Source organism: Haemorhous mexicanus, chromosome 21 (assembly GCF_027477595.1).
Source record: "Haemorhous mexicanus isolate bHaeMex1 chromosome 21, bHaeMex1.pri, whole genome shotgun sequence".
NCBI lineage: Eukaryota > Metazoa > Chordata > Aves > Passeriformes > Fringillidae > Haemorhous > Haemorhous mexicanus.
In genome coordinates this window covers 9,707,951-9,727,211 of record NC_082361.1, presented here as the reverse complement: position 1 = coordinate 9,727,211, position 19,261 = coordinate 9,707,951, and the positions used below count along the sequence as shown (strand labels likewise).

Below are 19,261 nucleotides of genomic sequence, written 5' to 3'. Positions count from 1 at the left end.
GCCAAGGCAGGGTCACCCGGAGCTGGTGACACAGGAACGCTTCCAGGTGGGCTTGGGATGTCTCCAGAGAGGGAAGACTCCACGACCTCCCTGAGCATCAAAAAGCAAAATGGGAAAATTGTTCTCCCGCTCTGCTGCCATGTGCCATGGAAAACTCCACTTGTGTCCATCAGAGCACTCCCTAAAACACTCCTCTGACAGTCCGGGTACCACAGACACTGCTCCAGAGTCAGGGCTGGTTCCCTGCTCCTGCACAGGCACCTGCTCAGCCTGCGACGGCGGCCGACATCCCAAGGGTGACCCCGAAAGACGTTTATCGCCCCTGTCCTCGGCTGCCACCAGACGGACTAGTCCGGGATGGGGGCATGGGCACATATGGGTGTTTTCTATGTTTTGGGATTCTGTGTCCGTCACTATGGCTCATGCACCGGGCCGGGGGTCTCCCGTGAGAGGGGAGGGCGATGCGGGCGGCGGGGCCCGGCCGGTTCCCGGGGATGCGGCACCACCTCAGGTCACATCACCGCTGCTTGGCAGCCCCGGGGCCCTCGTCCCGGGCAGCGGGGGCGGAGCGCTGACCCCGGCCCGGAGCGGGGCGGCCCCGGCGCACCTCCGGCCCCGCCCCGGGCCCGCGGGGGACGGCCCTGCCCGGCCCGGGGGCGGTGCCGCGGGGCCGCCCCGGTGCGGCGGGGCCCGGCCCGCAGAGCCCCAGCGCCGCCGCCATGAGCAGCGCGGAGCCGCCGCTCGGCGCCGGGCCGCGGGCAGCGCCCGCCTGGCAGCGGGAGATCCTGGAGCGCAAGCGGGCCAAGCTGGCCGGGGCGGGCGGCGAGCCCGAGCCCCCGGCCGGGGAGCGGCTGGTGGTGGCGGAGAGTCTGGGCCCGCTCCGCGAGAACCCCTTCATGCGGCTGGAGAGCGAGCGGCGCCGGCTGCGGCAGGGGCGGCCCGGGCCCGGCGGCGCGGCGCGGCCGCTGCAGCAGCTGCTGGAGCTGTACAGCGCCGTGCCCGGCATCCGCACCATCCGCGCCGACAACATCCTCATCATCGAGTCCCGCTCCGATCCCGCCGCCTGCTTCGCCGCGGGGGATGCGCCGCCCGCCCGCTGCCGGGACCCGGCCGGCGCCGACCCGCTGCGGGAGCTGCTGGCCCGGCGCGGCGCCGCGCTCGCCGAGATCCGCGCCGACCAGGTCGTCATCTACGAGACGGCCGAGCCGCCGGAGCCGCCCGAGGCGGCCGAGCCGGGCACCGTCAGCCGCCTCCTGGAGAAGTTCGGGCAGCGGCCGCGGGGCCGCCGTCGCCGCGTTGGGGACGCGCTGACCGGGACCGGCGGGGCCGCGGCTCCGCCGCAGGTGGGACCGGGCGCTGCCCGTGCCGCGCCGCCCGCTGCGCCCGCGGGACCCGGCTCTCCCCGCGCCCCCGCGCCCCTCCAGAAGGGACCCGGCTTTCCCCGGGCTCCGGTGCAGAAGGCGGGACCGGCATCTCCGCCGGCGGTCCCGGCCACTCCTCCGCCGCTCCCGGCTCCCCCCCGGGCCGCCACCCCTCCAGCGGTGCCGGTGGCCCCCCAACCCACAGTCCTGCCGCCGGCTTTCCCCCGGGCTGTCACCCCCCCGCCCACGGCCCCTCCACGGGTTGTCACGCCTCCGCCCACGGTTTCCCCCCGGGCTGTCACCCCCCAACCCCCGGCACCCCCGCGGGCTGTCACCCCCCAGCCCGCACCACCTCCCCGGGTTGTCACCCCACAGCCCGTGTCCCCCCAGCCCACCCCGGCTCCCGCCCGGGCTTTCACCCCAGAGCCCGCAGCCCCCCAGCCCGGCCCGGCTCCCCCCAGGGCTGCAGCCCCCCAGGCGGTCCCGGCTGCCCCCAAGGCTGCGGCCCCTCAGGCCAACTGCTTTCTGCACAAGATCAGCTCCAACTCCTTCACGGTCACACCCCGGGGGCAGCCCCCCAGCGCCCGCGTCCCCGAGCCCGGTGCTGTCCCTGCCGGCCGCCCCGCAACGCCCACGGGGCCACCAGTGCCATCCACCAGCCCTTCCCATGCCAGAGCCAACGCCAGGAGGCCAAAGCCGGAGGAGGCCGAAGTGGCCGTGTCGCCCCTGCCCAGTGCCAGTCCGGCCCCCAGTGCCACCGGCGCCGTTCGGCCGCTCTCTGCCTCAGCCCCCCGGGCCGGGGGCTCCTTCGAAATCCACCCGGCCCCCAAACCCGACCTGGCGGCCATCCCAGCCCACGACCTGCAGGCACAGGCTCTGGCCAAGCTGCGCCTGAATTCGCGCAATTCCTTCGTCTTCGTGCCCCGCCGGGAGGGCAGCCCGGCTCGGCCGCCGGCCCAGATTGCCAGGCCAGGGCCACCGCCACCGCCCTCGGAGGAGAAGGCACCCCCGGAGCCCCCGAGGGCTTCCGCCCCCGAGCAGGAAGAGCCCATCACTTCCCCGCCGGCCCCTCTGGATCCGTTGGTACCTGTGACTTACATCGATGACATTGTGGAGCCGGACAGCGGGGCTGGCCCGGCTGCGAGGACGGGGAGCTTGGCGGATCAGCCTGGAGGAGCTGGCCCCGACCTGGAGATGGAGTTTTCCTCTGTGCCCCTCTACAGACCACACTCTGCCCCCCAGCAGAGGGGAGGCAGCACCTTCACTGTCGTGCCCAAAAGGAAGCCCGTGGCCCCGGGGCCGCAGGCTCTCGCCGATGCCAGCAGAAGGCCGCAGCGGGAGGAAGAGGAGGAGGAGGAGGAGAGCAAAGGAAGAGGCAAAGCCGTGGAGAACGCTGATGGGCCTCAAGTGGGGATATCCCATAAAAAGCGCTACCCCACGGTGAACGAGATTGAAGTGATCGGAGGCTACCTGTCCCTGGAGAGGTCCTGCATGAGCAAGACAGGCTCGCGCCGCAAGAAGGTAACCGGGCACCTCTGTGCTCAGCCAGGCTGTCAGTGGCCGGGCTGCTTTGGGTTTGGCTGCTCGTGAGGCACTGCTGGGAACACGGGCAAAGTGTTTGCCCCTTGTGGGAGCCAGAGGCTGCCCTCAGAGCTGGCTGAAGCAGGGGGTAAAATGGACTCAGAAGTGAAGCCTTGGGGCTGGTGGAAAACAGGAGAGGGAAGGTGGAACTCCACCACACTGATGTGAAGGACATTTCAGAATGGTGAGGAAGGAACCAGAGATTAGTATTTTTCATGGTATCCAATATTAGGAGAGTTTGCAACTCTGCAAGTTCAGTGTCTTGTTTGCTGTCTCCTGGAACTTTAAAGGAAGTCTGAGGACCACAGCCAGGAGATGGGACTTGGTGTATTAAACAGAATTTGCCCTTGGCAGGGGGACACTGGGGACTGTCCCACAAAGCAGCTGAGGGTGGGATATGCCCTGTGACAGCTGCAGGGCCTCTCCCACCCCAGCCCTTCTTGGAGACACGATAATGGAAAGTAAAGTATTTCAGGAATTTAGGAAATCAGGGGGAGCTGCCGTGCTGGGAGCAGCTGTGGGCTTGCCCTCTGGCTCTGCTCTGCTCTGAGGGTTGGACTCCTTGAGCTGCCCATGGCCCCTCGGGCACTGTGGCATTGGCATCTTCCCGAATTAGTGATCTATTGATAGAGGCTCAAGAATTGGGTCTCGATTAGGCAGAAAGAGATCAGCAAGAACTTAACTCCCATTGATAGGATTATACCACCTGCTCCTTCTGAATGTGTAGCTACAGCTCTGAAGATCCAGGAGATGCTGATTGCTCCAAATGCCTTTGGAGTGAGCAAATGCCAGATCTTCTCACGACTTGGGGAGTAACACAGATCCTTGTGAGCCCTAAATTGAAAATTAATCTTTGTAGAGCTTGCTGAAATGCATCTGGACGTGACAAGAGGAGTGGGGAGAGTTGTTGGGCTCTGAAAGGTGCACGCTGAGGTGGCAGATCCTGACTTTTAGGGCTGTGATGTGACATGTTTTTCCATAGTGGGAATTGTTGGACATTTCCGTTATCCAAATCCAAATAGATAACTGAGGGACTGAATGCACATGGGTGCCTGAGGCACTGAGCATTATAATTTGAGGCAATCCTTTGAGCAGGATGCATCTCATTTGAAGGGAGTCAGGGGGTGCTGCTTCCCTGGCTTAGCTGTCAAATTCCTCCCTAAGCACATGCAGCCTGTGGTAATTTGATGGTGACTAATGCAGGGAGCAGGTCTGGAGCTACCTGGGAGACACAAGCAAATGAGCAGGAGTGTTGATTCTTGCTCAGTGCTCCTGAAGTTTTTCCTTGTTTTCCTACAGGGAAATGCTTGGTCTGACTGGAGTTGTTCTGCTGCTTAAGCACCTGCTGGCTTGTACTCATTGCAGCTGTTTTGGCTCTGTTCAGGTTCAATTTGGGGTGTTAATTTTATTTACACCAAATCAGGTGTGTGGTATAAATGATGAAAATATTAATACAGCATGTTGCAGGCATGAGTGCTCTTAGGATGGAGCAGAGGACACAGAGAGAATCTTGTTGGATGGTCATATTTGGGTAAGCCCTACTTCTGATGGAGCTGAGGAGCTGATTTTTCTGAGCAGGGGATGCTGTTGATGCACAAAGAACAAAGCCTCAAGTAAAAGCAGTTAAATGGTGCCCAGTGGAAGGTATCCTTATCAGTACAGAAAGGAGGGAGGGAGATGAGCAGAAGTCCAGTGCAGTGACTGAATTGTTTTTTGGTTGGTCAAAGCCAGAGAAGTCATGGCATGTCCAGCCTCAGAGCTGTCTGAAGCTTGCTAGGGAAAAGCTTTGAGCATCTGGCAAGTCAGTCTTGCTTAAGACAGGAGTTTGGGCTAGAGACCTCCAGACGACCTTTCCCAGCCTAAAATATTGCGTGATATTGGTTAACTACTGTTTTGTGTGTCAGTGGTGGATTTGTGTGACGTTGGGCAGGTCATGGAGCTTCTCTGCCCCTGTTCTTATCAGCTTAACAGCATTAGCTGCCCTGCTGTGCAGCTGAGGTGCCAAATACTGCAAGGGGCACACACAGCTGTTCCCTAAGAACTGTATGTGGGGTCGTCCTGCAGGAGAACTTGTGTAAACGTTTGGTTTCTGAGAGGAGAGAGATTAAAAGGCAAAGGAGAAACTGCCTGTTATATTTGCAGAACTCAAGAAGCTCAAGCAAATAGGGATCCTTTGAAAAATAAGATGGAGCTGAAGGAAAGTAGTCAAGACACAAGTTTCTGGGTGAAATTAAATGTGGTATGGGAGAAACACCCATTTTTCTTTCAGTTCCTTCCTTCTCAGTCAAGCACAGAGTGTGACTTTGTAGCCAGGGTCTAGAAGGTGCTGATGGGGGACAAATGGAAAGATTTCTGTTTACTCTTGACCTAGAGGATGTTTGTGGCTGTACTCTGGGTAATAAGGCTGAGTGTTGATGCCTGAAAAGGAAGGAGCTCGTATTAAGATGCATTCCTTGGTTTCTTCCCAAGAGATCACTCTGTGTCTCCAAGGCAACCAGCCAAAAACAAGAGTTCTGTTTTGTAGCCGTGTCGGGGTTTTCAGAAACTTGATTTTGGCCTGAATTGGGCAGAAACAGACTGTTCTTGTGAGCAGGGAGCTGCAGTTGTTTGTTGAAACCAATCTTCTTTCTTTTTTGGGGTGTCAAAACCTGGTGCTGGTTTTAGTGAGCAGCTCCTGTGTATTTTGGGGTGAACAAGCCCTTCTTATGCCAAGCATCTTCCTTTCCAAACCTGGCTTTGAAAAGATCTTTAATTATGCTCCATACTCAAGCAAGTAGTGCTTAGTGAAACTTCAAGAACTTGGAAAAGTTTAACTGTTTGCTGATGCCCAGCGGGAGCCTGGGAGATGAACAGCAGGTCAGCAGAGTCTGGAAATGCTGTGGATCCATGGCTGGCTGTGCAGTCAGGGGTAATGATTTATTAGGAAGAAGGGTGTCAGCCCTGCCAGTTGGACCCTACTGTTCTCTGAGATGCAAATTGTGTTTTTCTTCAAATGTAGAAATTCAGCCTCCCTTTTCCATCCCCATGTGTGGCCACTGATTGCCTGACTGTGGTAGCAGTGCCAGCCAAGTGGAGCTGCTGTGGTCTGAGCCCCCTGATCCACATCCTCCGTGGCTTTTTGGGAGGGTGGCTGGGACAGGCTGGCAGTGGGTTCCAGCACTGCTGTGTGGAGCAGGAGCTGGCTGCTGGCAGTGGCTGTGGGACTTGTGACTGCTGTGGCCTGGGGGATGCTGCTGCTTCAAGGCCTTTCAGGATAAACAACTTGATTGCTCCTTCCAGAACTTCAGATATGTGAAGCAGCTGTTACTTTGGGGGTTGGAGCTGGAGCTTGGTGAGGGAGAGGAGGATGATGTATTAGAAATAAAAAATCTGTTCCCAGCTCTGTTGTGGAGCTGCTGTGGGGGGACAGGGACTGTGAAGGTCAATGTGGGGCTGTGTGGGATGAGACACATCAGGGTCTGCAGGTGGAGGGCAGAGCCCCAGCCCTGCTCACCCTGGGGGATGGATGAGCTGGAGCTCCTGTGCTCCTGCAGGGGTTCACGTGCCTTGAGGGCTGTTCATCTGCTCCAGGGCTGTTTTGAGATCTCTCCAGGCAGTACCACCAGCAGTTCAGATAAAGCACTGTGGGTGGGACTCAGTCTGAGAAGTGTGTTTGCAGCTCCAAAGGGATGTGCCAGGAGCTGCTGGGCAGCTGCTGGGGGAGCTGGCTGAGCTCTCAGAGAGGACAGGATACATGTGCAGGGGTGGAAGGAGACCTACTGACCTTTATTCTAAACTGGGAGTGGGGCAGAGGATGCAGCACACTGTTGGTGACCTCTGCGCAGGGCTTCTCTTTGTACTCTTGTTATTGCAGAGAAGTAAAGGCATGTCAGCAGTGCCAGGAGGAAGGGAAGGCTTTGCTGCAGGATGTGAATCCTTGGGATCTCAGAGGATAAAATCTTGCTCATCTGGGCTGACAAGAGTCAGTGGTGGTTTGGTTACCAGCCAGAATAATGTCCAATAAAGTTGTTGGTGAGATAGAAATCTGGGTTTCTGCAGAACATGTGGTTGGTGTGTGGAGTGAGAGCTGGGGAAGGACAGAGCACAGCTGGGCTCCCCATGATCAGTCACTGGCTTTGGCCTTCAGGCTCTCCTCTGGCTGGAGGCTGGACTCTGCCCTGGCCCTGCTCCTTCAGTGTGTCACTCCTGCAGCGCATCCCGAGTGCTTTCCTCTCCAGGATCTGGTACCTCCTGGAGATCCTGCAGGGAAGGTGAATGAGTTCTGGCCAGGCCAGCCAAAGTCCTGTGAATAACAAGACGTGAGAGCCAACAGACATCAGGTTGTTGATGGATTTAATGTTTTGTGCTTGTCACAGCTGGCAGTTTGCCGCGTGCTGGCAGGCGAGTCACAGCCCAGTGTGAGCAGGGATTACGGGAACAAGGCTGCTGGGATCCAAACAGTTGGAGTCTTAAGTTAAATTGTCTTCAAAGATGTTCAGCTGAACTTCAAAAAGTTCCATCTTACACAAACTTTAGCATGGTCCATGTCCTAATCTTTTGAGCTGCGTAAAGCCTGAATGTGGCTTCCAAATTCCCACTTAAAAGTCTGTTAAAAGATTAGTTTAAATACCCCTCAGTTTTGATCATGGGCCGCAGCTTTGTTGGTCTAACCTGCTGAACTTCCTGCTCTGTAGTTTTCCATCTGTTCAGTTCTGCTGGAGATGGTCTCCTGTGAGAACCAGGTGTAGGTTTGGGATGTTGGCAGGGATCAACATTTCCAGCTGCTGCCCAGACCTGTTTGGAGCAAGTCTGCACAGTGTGGAGTCTAAATGCTAGTGGCTGCCTGAAGTTTTTTTTTTTTGTTTTTTTTTTTTTTTTGCAATGTATAACACAAGTAAATTAACCATAACACAAGTAAACTAATTTGGTGGTAGTAGAAGAAGAAACCTCTCTGCATCCTTTGATGATGTCATCCCTGTGTTTTGGAGGGGTCAGGGCAGAGATTTATATTCTTTAGCTCTTGGAGAACTGCATGTTCCTGTTCTATTTTCTGTCTCTGGCTGTGCTCTGCTGGGGCAGAGTCATCTGCCACCTTTAAGGAGGGGCCATGGCAGTATCTGACATGGATTTATTGCATTTTTAGGAGATGAGGTCAGCAGTGATAAGTCATGCTCAGGAAATAAGTGTCTTGGATGATGAAGTGCGGCCCCTCCCCTGCGGAGATGATCTCCATTAGCTGTCAGATGGCAGCAGGCTCTTTTACCCAGACAGGGCCATTTTCCTGCCCTTTGCTAATTCCACTGAATTTTTTTCTGTGATGTTGATGGCTGAAGCCTGGAAATCAGAATTAGCTGCAGTTACGGCTTTTAAGCCACTTCACAAACTGCCCCCGAGGCTGTCAGTGGGGCAGTGAGTGGTTTTTTGTTTCCCCACTACATGCCAGCACCTTGAAGTGCTGAGACTTTGTTGTATGAAACCCTGGCAGAATCTGAGTCAGATTTATCTCATCTCTCTAGTGGGAAACTTTCTGTGGCTGAGGCTCTGCATGGCCTCACCACTCTCATGCTTCTTCTCATGCTGCAGTGACAGTCTGAGCTGGTCCCAAATTCCCCTGGTTCTCTTGCCCCCATGTCCTGCCTGCTGCTGTCAGCACTGTAGAGAATGGACAGAAGGGCTAAAATAGAAACTCTTACGCAAATAAGAGCCAAGCCTGGCTTTGAAGCTGGTTAGGACATGCCCAGGGCTCAGCCTGCCCCAAAGCTCAGGAGGAGATTTGAAGTACTTTGTGCTCTCAGCTCTAATCACAAGGATTACAGTTAACGTTTTCTTAATCAGTTTGCCTAATCTGTGGACCAGATTGGAGATGGTTTATAATTTCCCTCCATCTCAAGATTCAGGTTGTTTCGGGTTTGGGTTTTCCTTTCCACTCTGGTTTTTCCAGTATGTGGCCATGGTGTTCTGAGAAGAGCAGAGGAAAGACAAGGGGGTGGCTGGGACAGGAGTCCTGCCCCAGGTCTGGGTTATATATGGGGAACAGTAAGAAAAATTTAAAAATACTTAGTTTCTGGGTGCAGTGGCAGTAAAGGAAATCTGGGTCAGAGATGCTGCAGCAGCATCTCCTTCACCTCAGGGATTGTGCTCACCCCCCTCCAAGTGAAACCCGAATTTAAAACCTATTTACAACCCAGGCTCTTCCAGTGACTGCAGCAGTCCGTGGGGCTGGGAGGGTATCCCTGTTTTCCAGTTCGTGTAGGAAGAGTCACATGGAGTGTCTGTATCACACGGAGTGACTTCACAAACATCCTGGGAAAATCTGAGCTGGAGGAACTCAGGGCTGATGTTTTCCGAGAAGTGCCCTTCAGATGATCTTGGGAGCCTGGCAGGATGGAGCTGCTGCTCTGTAAGAATGTAAGAAATATTTCAGACAAAACACTTGTGTGTGTAGGGAAATTTTGTCGCTTGCAGCTTCTGAAAATGCAGCTCTGAGGGCACATCCCCGAGGCTCCTGGTGAACCTGCTGCACTTGCTTCTCATCAAGAAAGTTCCTTTTGCCTTTTAAAAGAGAGAGCAAGGGCAAGAGAGACATGAACTCTGTTGTGCAGGTGATACTGTTCACACCATGGGAGCCTTTGGTCCTGAATGAGCTCCTTGACAGGGTGGGAAGTAATTCTGCTCCCAGCCTCGCTCTGTTTCCCATAGAATGGTGCTCCATGGGTCCCATTCCAGCACCAAACCCAGGTATTTTTGTGGGCTGCTCTGGGCAGTCTGGGTTGCACAGAAATGTTCATGGGTACCAGCTTCATCACTGCACCTCGTTGTAGCTACGAATGGGCTGCTCAGAGCTGCCTGTGAAATCCTGTGCTGTTGGGGTGCTCTGTGTGGTTTTTATAAGGACACCAAGTCCTGACACTAATTGTACCTTGCTTATCCTGCTCCCTTTGTGTATTCAGATGAGATTTGTTTTGCACAAGTAGGGAGATTTGTCCAGTTCTTAGGGGCCAAGGAAGTAATTTTTGAATTGCTTGTTAAGCTGTGGAAGGCTCTGGCTCCTCTGCCTGCAGATGTGAGGAGGAATAAAGGGCTCCCAGGGTGAATGGCTGCTCTGTGCCCTGGCACACTGGGACTCCAGCTGTGCTTGTGTGGGCACTGGAATCTCCCCTTCTCCTGCACAGTGAAGGGAAGAGTTAACCAAGCCACCTGCCCCACATGCTCTGGGGGCTGTCCCTACCCTGGCACCTCTCATCAGGAATTTGAAACTTGCCTGTGTCTTGCACAAGGAGTTTAATATTTCGAATCTCCATGCATTGCTCCTATCTGCCATGTGCTTCAGCAGATTGATTACACAGAGGTGGCTTTGTGGGTTGCCTTGTAAATGGAGACTTTCTTGTTTTGCCTTGTGGCTTGGGAGCTGGGATGTGATCCTGAAGGAAATGTCTCCTTTGCCAGCCACACAGGGCTTCCCTGATGTGCTCCTGCTGTAAATCTTTCGTGCTGTTAGCTCTACTCAGTAACTCACTGAGGTGCAGTTAATAGCTGAGCAAAAGTTAGTGTTACTCTCAGGAAAGAGCAAAAGTCAGTCTTACTCTCAGGAAACACTTCTTGGAAAAGCATGATCAAGTGATTCTGTGGTGTCTTAGTTCCAGTTCCCCAAAACTCTTCTTCTTGTACAGAAAAGTACATTTCTGAACTGCCATCTGCAGTTTTCTGGGCACACTTAGAATGCTTCAGCCATAGCAGTACAGGGTTAATCCGATATAGGAGCCAAGCCTTGAGCCCCCTCTTTCCTAGGGATACTTGTCAGGGAAAAACCCTTTCTTTCTGTGTCAGGGAAAGGCTTTAGAGGCACAAAAGCTCCTTATCTTCTGAATGATAGCAAATGCCTTGGTGATGTGCTGGTGATTCTGCAGTCCCCAGGGTACTATTTCAGGCTGCCCACATAGTCTGTGCCTGGAGTTATTCAACAGTTTGGCTGACACATGACTGTGTTTTCAGGACAAGCACAGACACATAGACAAGCTCATTGCTAACTCCAAAAAATTGGCTCATTTCCCCAAAAATCTTTTATCTAAAAGTTTCTTTTCATGGGAGCTGTCTAGATCATTGACTGAGGGCTGCTGTGAAAAAACTGAAGGTCTCTGCAGAGGTTTGGAGTTTATGAACTGCTTTTCTGTCTCCTTTTACTAAATCTTCTGCTCTCTGGGACTGGTCAGATGGGAAGAGCAGGTTAAACCCTTTGGGAATCTTTGTCCACTATAAAATCTCTGCTTCTACCCTGTTTCCAGTCTCACAAGCAGTTATTTGTCTGTGCAGAGACCTTCCCTCTCAGTCCCTGGCTGCTGGGAGGTTGTTCTGTGTTAGAACTTCCTCTTTGTACAGGTCCTGAGCCTCCACCCACCAACCCCAAGGCTTTGGAGCTCGAGCAGCTCTCCTGCCCTGCTCAGGGGCTCTCTGCAGCCCTCCCTCGGATGCTCTGTGTGCACAGGCTTGCTGACACTCCCAGCTGGCTGCAATTTCAGGTATCAGGTGATGTCTTGTGCCTCCTTGACCCAATCTTTACCCAACCAGTGCAGCAGCAAATGTCCCTCGATGTGAGGTGGCACAGGAACACAGAAGGCTCGTTTTGTCTGTGCTTGATTTCTCAGAGATGTCAGCCCCTGCTTTGTGTTCATGCTGGATCATCCACCTTTCCTGCAGATACCAGCCAAACCCTCCTGTCCTGCTGAGAGGAGGCAACTTCCTTGTGGGGGAAGAGGAAGGACAGACACTGATCTTGTGCCACAGAGACACAGACATCTCTTGTCCATGGTGACCAGGGACAGGAGCCAGGGAACAGCTGGGGCTGGGCCAGGGCAGCTCAGGCTGGAGCTCAGGGCAAGGTTCTTCCCCCAGAGGGTGCTGGCACTGCCCAGGCTCCCCAGGGAATGGGCACGGCCCCGAGGCTGCCAGAGCTCCAGGAGCCTTTGGACAGCGCTGCCAGGGATGCCCAGGGTGGGGCTGGTGGGGGGATCTGGGCAGGGCCAGGGGCTGGGCTGGGGGATCCTGGTGGGTCCCTTCCAATTCATCTTATTCTGTGATCCTGTAGTAGACCAGGTGTGAAAAGCTGCTTTAAATCACACCCAGCAGCCTCTGCATGTCCTGGGGAGTCAGTGCAGTCCCTGGATTTGTCACTTGGGAATTATTGAGGCCAGAGGATGATTAGAGGAGAATCAGTATGTGAAGAGAGCAGGTCTTGATCCCTGATGCTGCTCAGCTGTTTGGATCTGGTGAGGCTCTTGGTGGGTTGGGATGTGCTGGAGATGCTGTGGGATGGCAGCAGGGCAGGGATGGAGCCCAGCTTGTGCTTCACCCCTTGCCATCCCATCCTGCTCCTTAAGGACAGAGCAGGGATGGCAGTTCTGGCAGGAACCCTGGGTTTGGGAGATGGGAACCACTCACAGGGAGGGGAGAGGGGCTCAGTCCTTCTCAGCCTCCCTGTTCTGGGCTGCTGTGATGGGGATCAAATGCTGATTCAGACTCTCCCTGCTGGAATATAATTTTTGGATGATTTTATTCATTTAATGCCTAGATCAGTTACTTTTTTCTGGCTGTTACGAGGTGAGGATTTGGATTGTCAAAGAGGTGTCAGTTTAAAAAGTGTAAATACCCTACTTTGGCTCATCAGCCAAGCAGCCAATGTAATAATGGGTGGAGAAGAGAAAATCTTCACAGTAAGGAGATTCCTTCTGGAGCTGAGGATGCAGAATAACCCCTGGAGACTTCCAGAGAGGTCCCTGGTGTGTGAGAAGCCATCGGGTCTTTGCTCTGTTATTAATACTGCCTTGCAGACTTTTTCATCTCCCTTTTGGAGGTGAGGTGCCTGCTGTCATTGCTCATGTTGTAGGTTGGGTTCTATAAATTGGTTATTTTTGTTTTCAATAAATCTCTCTTTTATATGGGGGCTCCTTGGTGGCTGGTCTGGGTGCAGCCTGAGTTCTGACAGCCTGACACAAGGTTGACTTCCCTTTTCTAAATGAGATCTGCATGACTACTCAGATTTACCCTTTGTTGGGCAATGTTTGCTCTGGCTTTTCTTTTCTGGATATTCTATTACTTATTACTAGTTCAAATCCTAGCAAATAAATAAATAAATGATTTTTGCTATGGCAACAAGAACCTATTGATTGAACAGCACAATATTTCTTGAAAAGCCTGATTTACTCTTTCCAGTGTGTCTGATTGCTGAGCAGAGTATTTATATATAAATTTATATATATATGTATATATAGGTTTGGGTTGGACCTTGTGACACAGCTGAGGCTGAAGCCTCCAGCTGAGCAAAGAGTGACAAATCCCTGCAAACATCCACAGCTGAAGGGTGCAAAATTCTTCCTTGCCACAACTGGCAGCTGCTGCTGGGGCAGAGGCAGGGGAAGCAGTGCTGAGACAGGCTGAGCAGAGGCCTCTGGCTGGGCTCCAGTGAGCTTGGCTCTGCTGGGACACACTTTTCTTCTAAAGAAACGTCCCCTGTTGCCTTTTGTGTTCCCATAAAAGTCCCTGTGGTCTGGCAAGGCACTGCTGGCTGTGCAAACCTGTTGTCTGTGCCATGACTAGGCTCTTGGTTTTCCTTTTTGGCTGGTTCCTGGGCCTGAAGCTGCCTGTGTTCCTTGCACACAGCACTCAGCTGTGCTCTTTAGCCACTCAGAGCATTTCTCTGCCCCGTGTGTCCCCTGGTTTTGCCTGAATGCTTTGCCCTCCCTGTTCTGTTGGGTCAAGCAGAGCTGCTTTGTGCTTTCCTGAAAGCCTTTTGTGCTTAGAGAGGGGAACTCAGGTGCTGCCACAGCAGGGTTTGGGATTTGGGCTCTCTCCCCGTGGGCAGGGCTGACTGAGTGCCCCAGAGTCCATCCTGTGCCAGTGCCTGGTTGAGCCTCGTGTTTGCTCTGCCTGGGTGTGCCCAGGGCTTTATTGCAGCAGCCCTGGGGCTCTGCCTGGTGCAGGCTCTGGGAGCTGGGGCTGGCATCTGCTACAGGGCAGCTCAGTGTGGTTTAGGGGAACTTGTGCCACGGTGCCCCCGTGCCACACACACCTGCCTGTGTGAGCCTTGCAGGTGATCTTGGCCCCAGCTGTGCCCTGAGTGCCGGGGGCTGGCTGGTTGCTCTGTGTTGTCAGGGGCTCCAGCATTGCCTCCTGTTTGAACTGCCTGTGGAGAGTAGGGGTGTTGGTGCTGTCTCTGGGCTCTGTGTGGGATGTGGGTGTCTCCAGGCTGTTTCTGCTCCATTCTGCTCTCTGGTTTTGCTTCCTGCTGAGGCTGTTTTCTCCTCCAGCACTGTGTGCACCTTTGGTCCAAACTGGACTCAAAGTCATTTTTCTTAGAGATTTCCTCCAGATAGCAGAAAGCCAGGAGCATTTATTTCCATCTCCCAGGCTTAAATTCTAAACCCCAGGGCATGTCTCTCCTGTCCGCTTTGTTTTCCATGTTAAGTCAAGTACTTCTTGTCCCTCAGTGCTGTTGGCAGCACTGATAAGTGGCCTCTGTGCAGCTTCTGGTTCTGGGATAGCTCCTGGGTTTCCAGGAGCCCTGGGCACCTCCACCCTGGTGGCCTTTGTGCCTGGCAGTGTGGCTCATCCCCACAGGACAGACACCACATTGTGTGCAGTGACAGCCTGGCTCGGATCAGGGAGCATCTAGGTCAGTAGCAGGGATGGGAAATTCAGGGAGCAGCAACTGGGATGCTCTCAGCTTCAGGACCATTTCATTCCCGTCCCTTTTCTCTGAAATATAATCACTCTTCTCCTCTGTGTCATTTGGGGTAGCTGGGGCAGGGAATAGGGAAGGGCAGCGGGTTCCCTCCGTGCAGTTTCCATCCTGCCTTCTCCTGGGAGCAGGGGAGGGAGCCAGCCTGTGTCCAAGGGCCATCCTGCCCTGGGGCAGAGTAGCTCCAGCTGTGGTTTGCAGTGTGGAGGAGCTGCAGCTGCTCCCTCTGGTACCCAGATTCAATCTAAGCTCTTCTTGCTGCTTTGCTGAAAAGCAGCAGTGAAATGCTCCCCGTCCTGCTCTGATCCCTCCAGAGCTCCAGGACTCCTGTGGATGGGCAGCACAGATGGCACTGTGACCTGCTGGCAGCTCCGGCCTTGGGGACATCCAGGTGTGACTTTGGCAGCTCCTGTAATGCCACTCCAGTGCTCCTACCACTGCTGTGGCAGGGAATGGGTGCACCTGGGCACTGTGGTGCTTGGGGCCAGGTGCCACTTCCCAGCTTCTGGGGATTTTCTGTATGACAGAACCATGGGATAAATGTGCTGCACTTGCCCCTGGCCTGTCATTACACAGCATGTGGAGAGATCAGAGCCATTGGGCTCCTGCCACCTGTCACAAGTTGCCACGTCCTTTCCATTCTGTTCATAACCCTATTAGTTGAATTTTAATTGTATTTAGAAGTAAAGGGATCACAACACCCTTTTAGACAGCTGCTCCTGAACCTCGATCTGTGTTGGCTAAATACTTCCCTGCTTTTGGCATGAACTTACTCCTGGCAAGCTTAGCCTTCTTATTTGTCTAATGTGTGCTGGCATCAGCAGTTTTCTGCTCCTTGGTGGTTATTTTCTGGAGTACTTACAAAGAGCTGCTATGCTTTTCCTCCACGTTTACTCTTGCTGGTGTGAAGTTTTTGCCAGTGAATCTTCTGTGCAGCTGTTGAGGTGACCTCTAAGCAGATCCCTGGAGCACAGTGGTAGGTAATGATTGGGACAGGCAGGGCTGCAGGGGAACAAACCCCTCCCTCAGCTTTCCTTTTCAGCTTGGATGAGCACATCTGCACAGGGAGGAGAGCTGGGCAGTCCCTATTTCCAGCAGAAATGCCTTGCTGCATTCCTGGTTTATTTAAGCAGCATCCTAATGATGATTACAGTCCTGTAGCCAATCCCAAAGTTTCTTCCTCAGTTATTCACAGGTGATGAACTTCTCTTAGGGCAAAGGTTGCTCTTAAACGTGATTCCATTTTTAGTGTTTCAGCTCTCCAGATTTCTTCACGACCATAAAATTCCGGTTAGCCCTCAGTGAACTCGTGTGTTTGCGTCACTTTCATTTCTCAGTCTCCCAGTTACGGTGGAAAGGTCATTAATGACAATACTGGATAAGACTGGTTTCAAACCAAAACCTTTAAGGCCTCCCCCTTGCCCAGTATTTTCCCTGTCTGCTACCACCTGTTACCATCTCTCCTTTAGCTGCTTCCTTCCTATCACTTCTGGTCTGTTTAATGTAGCTGAAATAGCTCTTGGCTAGAATGTCCTCCTAAGACTGGAGTCCTGATCATGGATGTTCCTGTTTTCTGGAGCTTGGATACACAAAGGAGTTGCCAGGAATTAGCAATGTCACCTTTCCAACATGTGGGTGCTTTTCTGCTTCTCTCCCCCATGAGAGACATGATGGCAGCTCCTGCTGGGTGTCAGTGTGAGGTGCTGGCAGAGGGCACAAAGACAGAGGTGCTCCAGACCCTTGGCTCTGCCTTCGGGGTTTCCCTCAGCATGGCAAGAGATCCACCAAGGCACTTGGGGAGGGACGGGGGGATCTGCAGTGGCTGCTTTAAACCAGAGGCAGCCCTGGTGTGGGCAGTGGCCTGTGCCAGAGCTGGCATGGGGATCAGTGGGTTCTTGTGCTTCTCCCTGATAATTCTCCTTTGCTGTTGCCCAGATGAAGATCTCTTTCAACGAGTCAAGTTTGCAGACGATGTTTGAGTATCCCTCAGAGAGCTCCCTGGCAGAAGAGGATGAGGAAGAGGAAGGACACACTTCTGAAACAGAGGAAAAATCTCATACCCTTTATATTCCACGCCCAAACAGCACTTTGCATCCCAGTACACCTAACTCAGGTGAGTGAGGCACTGTGTGGGCACCGTGGGGATTCTGGTGGTGTCCCACAGACACTTAAGGGGCACCACATGGGTGGAAATGCTAGTGGAGGTGCACACGGAGCTGCAGATGGGCAGCTTCCAGGCTGTCCCTGCTGGGATCCTGGTTTCACTTCTGTTTGGGATGGTGAGGAATATTTACCTCATCGTTCTCCTTCAGCAGATTTATCCAGCTACACCCCAAAGCACTCCGTGAAGTTCAGCGAGTGGCAGGAGCAGAAGTATGAGGGTCCTGCTGCAGAGGGATCCCTCCCAAAGGAAGCTGATTCCCAGGGGAACCAAGTCATGGTGAGGCTATAAATAACCAACTCTTGTGCTCCCTTGTGGGGTGGGGGTTGTTCCAGCCAGTGGATGGGACAGGATGTGCCTTTCCCTGCACACCTGTGTTTGTGTTCCTGCCCAGGGAGCTGTGTCACTGCTCCCAGAGGGACCATCACACCGTCCCGCTGCCACTACCACACCCGGCCCTCCCTGGCTGTGTGGAGGAGACTCAAGGCAGCTGGCACACTGCTCAGCACAGGAAAGGCATGGATCTGCTGGAGGCCATGGAGTTACTCCAAGAGCTGGAGCCCCTCTGCTCTGGAGCCAGGCTGGGAGAGTTTTTTGTTTGTTTGGTTGGTTGGGTTTTTTTTTTTTTTTTTTTTTTTTTTTCCTGTTACATGGGCAGGTGATAGGACAAGGGGAAACAGTTTTAATCTAAGAGAAGAGATTTAGATTAGATATTGGGAAGAAATTGTTCCCTGTGATGGTGGTGAAGTCTTGGGTGCAGGGTGGCTGTCCCCAGATCCCTGGAAGTGTCCAAGGCAAGGCTGGACAGGGCTTGGAGTGACCTGGGATAGTGGAAGGTGTCTGCCCCTGGCAGGAGATTGGAACAAGGTGGGATTTAAGACCCCTTCCAACCCAAACCATTGCAGGACGTTCTGATACTCCAGGGCACGTTTGGAGGGGGGCACTGACCAACACACCCAGGTAGCCCGGGCAGGGTGCCAAGGCACCATGCAGGGCTAAGGGGGCTCCTGTGGCCCGGCTCTGACCGCGGTGTTCTGTGCTCTCCCGCAGCTCACCCCGGCGGAGAAGGGCGGTCTCTCGGATTTCAGCAGCGAGCCCGCGCTCTATTTCTGAGGCTGCTCCGCGGTGCTGCAGCAGCGCTGCTGGGCAGGACGGGGCAGCGCAGCCCGCACGGGAACCGCCCCGAACCGCGGCTCTCCCGGACCCTGCTGCCAAGGGTGGACCACGTGCTCTCGGGCATCTTCGGAGAATATTTGCACTGGATTTTGGGACCGAATTACTGCTTTCAAGGCATATGATTTATTCTGCCTGTGGCCTTGCATGTTCCTTGTTCAAGATCAGCTGCTGGTTAGGCAAGTGTGGGAAGGACATCTGTAATCCCGGGATGGATGTTGATTTTTCTCAGTGCTTGTCTGAGTCCAGGCACTGTGCAGGGTCTGGACAGCTTTTGCAACCCTTCTCCCCAGTGGAGGATGGCTCTGGAGTGGAGCACTGGGCAGTTAGGTGGGTTCACAGCGTGGCTGTGATTTGACACATTGGGTGCCAGTTTGGAAAACCATTGAAGGTTCATGGCTTGTCCTTGGCATGTTTCCAGCTCTGGTTTCCCTGAAACATCATGGAATTCATGTGCCAGTTACATGCTTGTGGAGTTCACTGAACACCCTCAGGGAGGGATGGGAAGAGCAATCAATGCCTTTAGCTTTAGATGTTATTTTTGCACCAATTAGTAATGTCCAGACTGCCTCCAGCCTCTTGAATATTCCCAAACATTGGCCATAGCTTTGGTCTGTCCTTCCCAACTGTGGCATCCAGTCTCTGGGAGTTGCTGGTTGCTCTCCAGTTTGCCAGCTCCTCTCGTTGCTGTGTTCCAAATCTGATTGATCTCTCTTGGTTGCTTCCTTCAAGCCACACTTGCTCTTCTCTTCTAGTCAAAGCACAGGAGGGAAGTTTCACTCCATTCTTCTGCAGAACTTGAACAAGGAATGTGGGTTATTTTTGGTTTTTTCTAGGATTTTTATAGTTCTATTATAATTGTTTAATGCAGCCAATATGCAAAGGAATCTGCTAGAATCTTCCATTCAAGTTTTCTACTACTGTAAACTCAGGGTCAAAATTGCACTCTGGAACAGATGGAGCAGTGCTGCTAATGTGATTTGTACTTTGGGATTAAAAGAGATGTGGTGAGAACAGATCCAGCCTCTTTGGGCTTTATGGAATGAGTGGGGCATGATCCAAAGGAACAGGCTGCTATCTTTGATTAAATTGGATGGTTACTGGTTTGTCTGTTATAGATGATGAATGTCTGCTCAAGTGACACTGCTCTGTGAACTGAAAATGCTCTGCATACTTTGCACTTGGTTTGGTGTCTGTTGTAGCAGCAAGGGAAGGTTGTTCTACTGGAAAACACAGGATTAAATGTTAGGACATACCTACTTGTAGCTGTTCCCT

At 53.5% G+C, this 19,261-nt stretch overlaps 1 protein-coding gene across 2 annotated transcripts; it reads left to right on the top strand.

The window, feature by feature from the left end:
• The first annotated feature begins 711 nt into the window (after positions 1–711).
• Positions 712–19,004, top strand: TPRN (taperin). Of its 2 annotated transcripts, none has more exons than XM_059865350.1 (4): positions 712–2,882; positions 16,588–16,765; positions 16,968–17,092; positions 17,864–19,004. In XM_059865350.1, the coding sequence occupies exons 1-4, from the start codon at positions 720–722 to the stop codon at positions 17,924–17,926; spliced, it is 2,529 nt and encodes an 842-aa protein (XP_059721333.1). In that variant the 5' UTR covers positions 712–719; the 3' UTR covers positions 17,927–19,004. The 2 variants fall into 2 exon arrangements, with proteins under 2 accessions (XP_059721333.1, XP_059721332.1); XM_059865349.1 differs by having other exon boundaries at positions 16,965–17,092.
• The last annotated feature ends 257 nt before the right edge of the window (positions 19,005–19,261 follow it).

Coding starts and splice junctions, on each gene's coding strand:
- TPRN (XM_059865349.1), top strand. CDS start 720: ATGAGCAGCGCGGAGCCGCCGCTCGGCGCCGGGCCGCGGGCAGCGCCC. Junction 16,766..16,964: donor TCCCAGTACACCTAACTCAG/GTGAGTGAGGCA, acceptor GTTCTCCTTCAG/CAGATTTATCCAGCTACACC. Junction 17,093..17,863: donor CCCAGGGGAACCAAGTCATG/GTGAGGCTATAA, acceptor GCTCTCCCGCAG/CTCACCCCGGCGGAGAAGGG.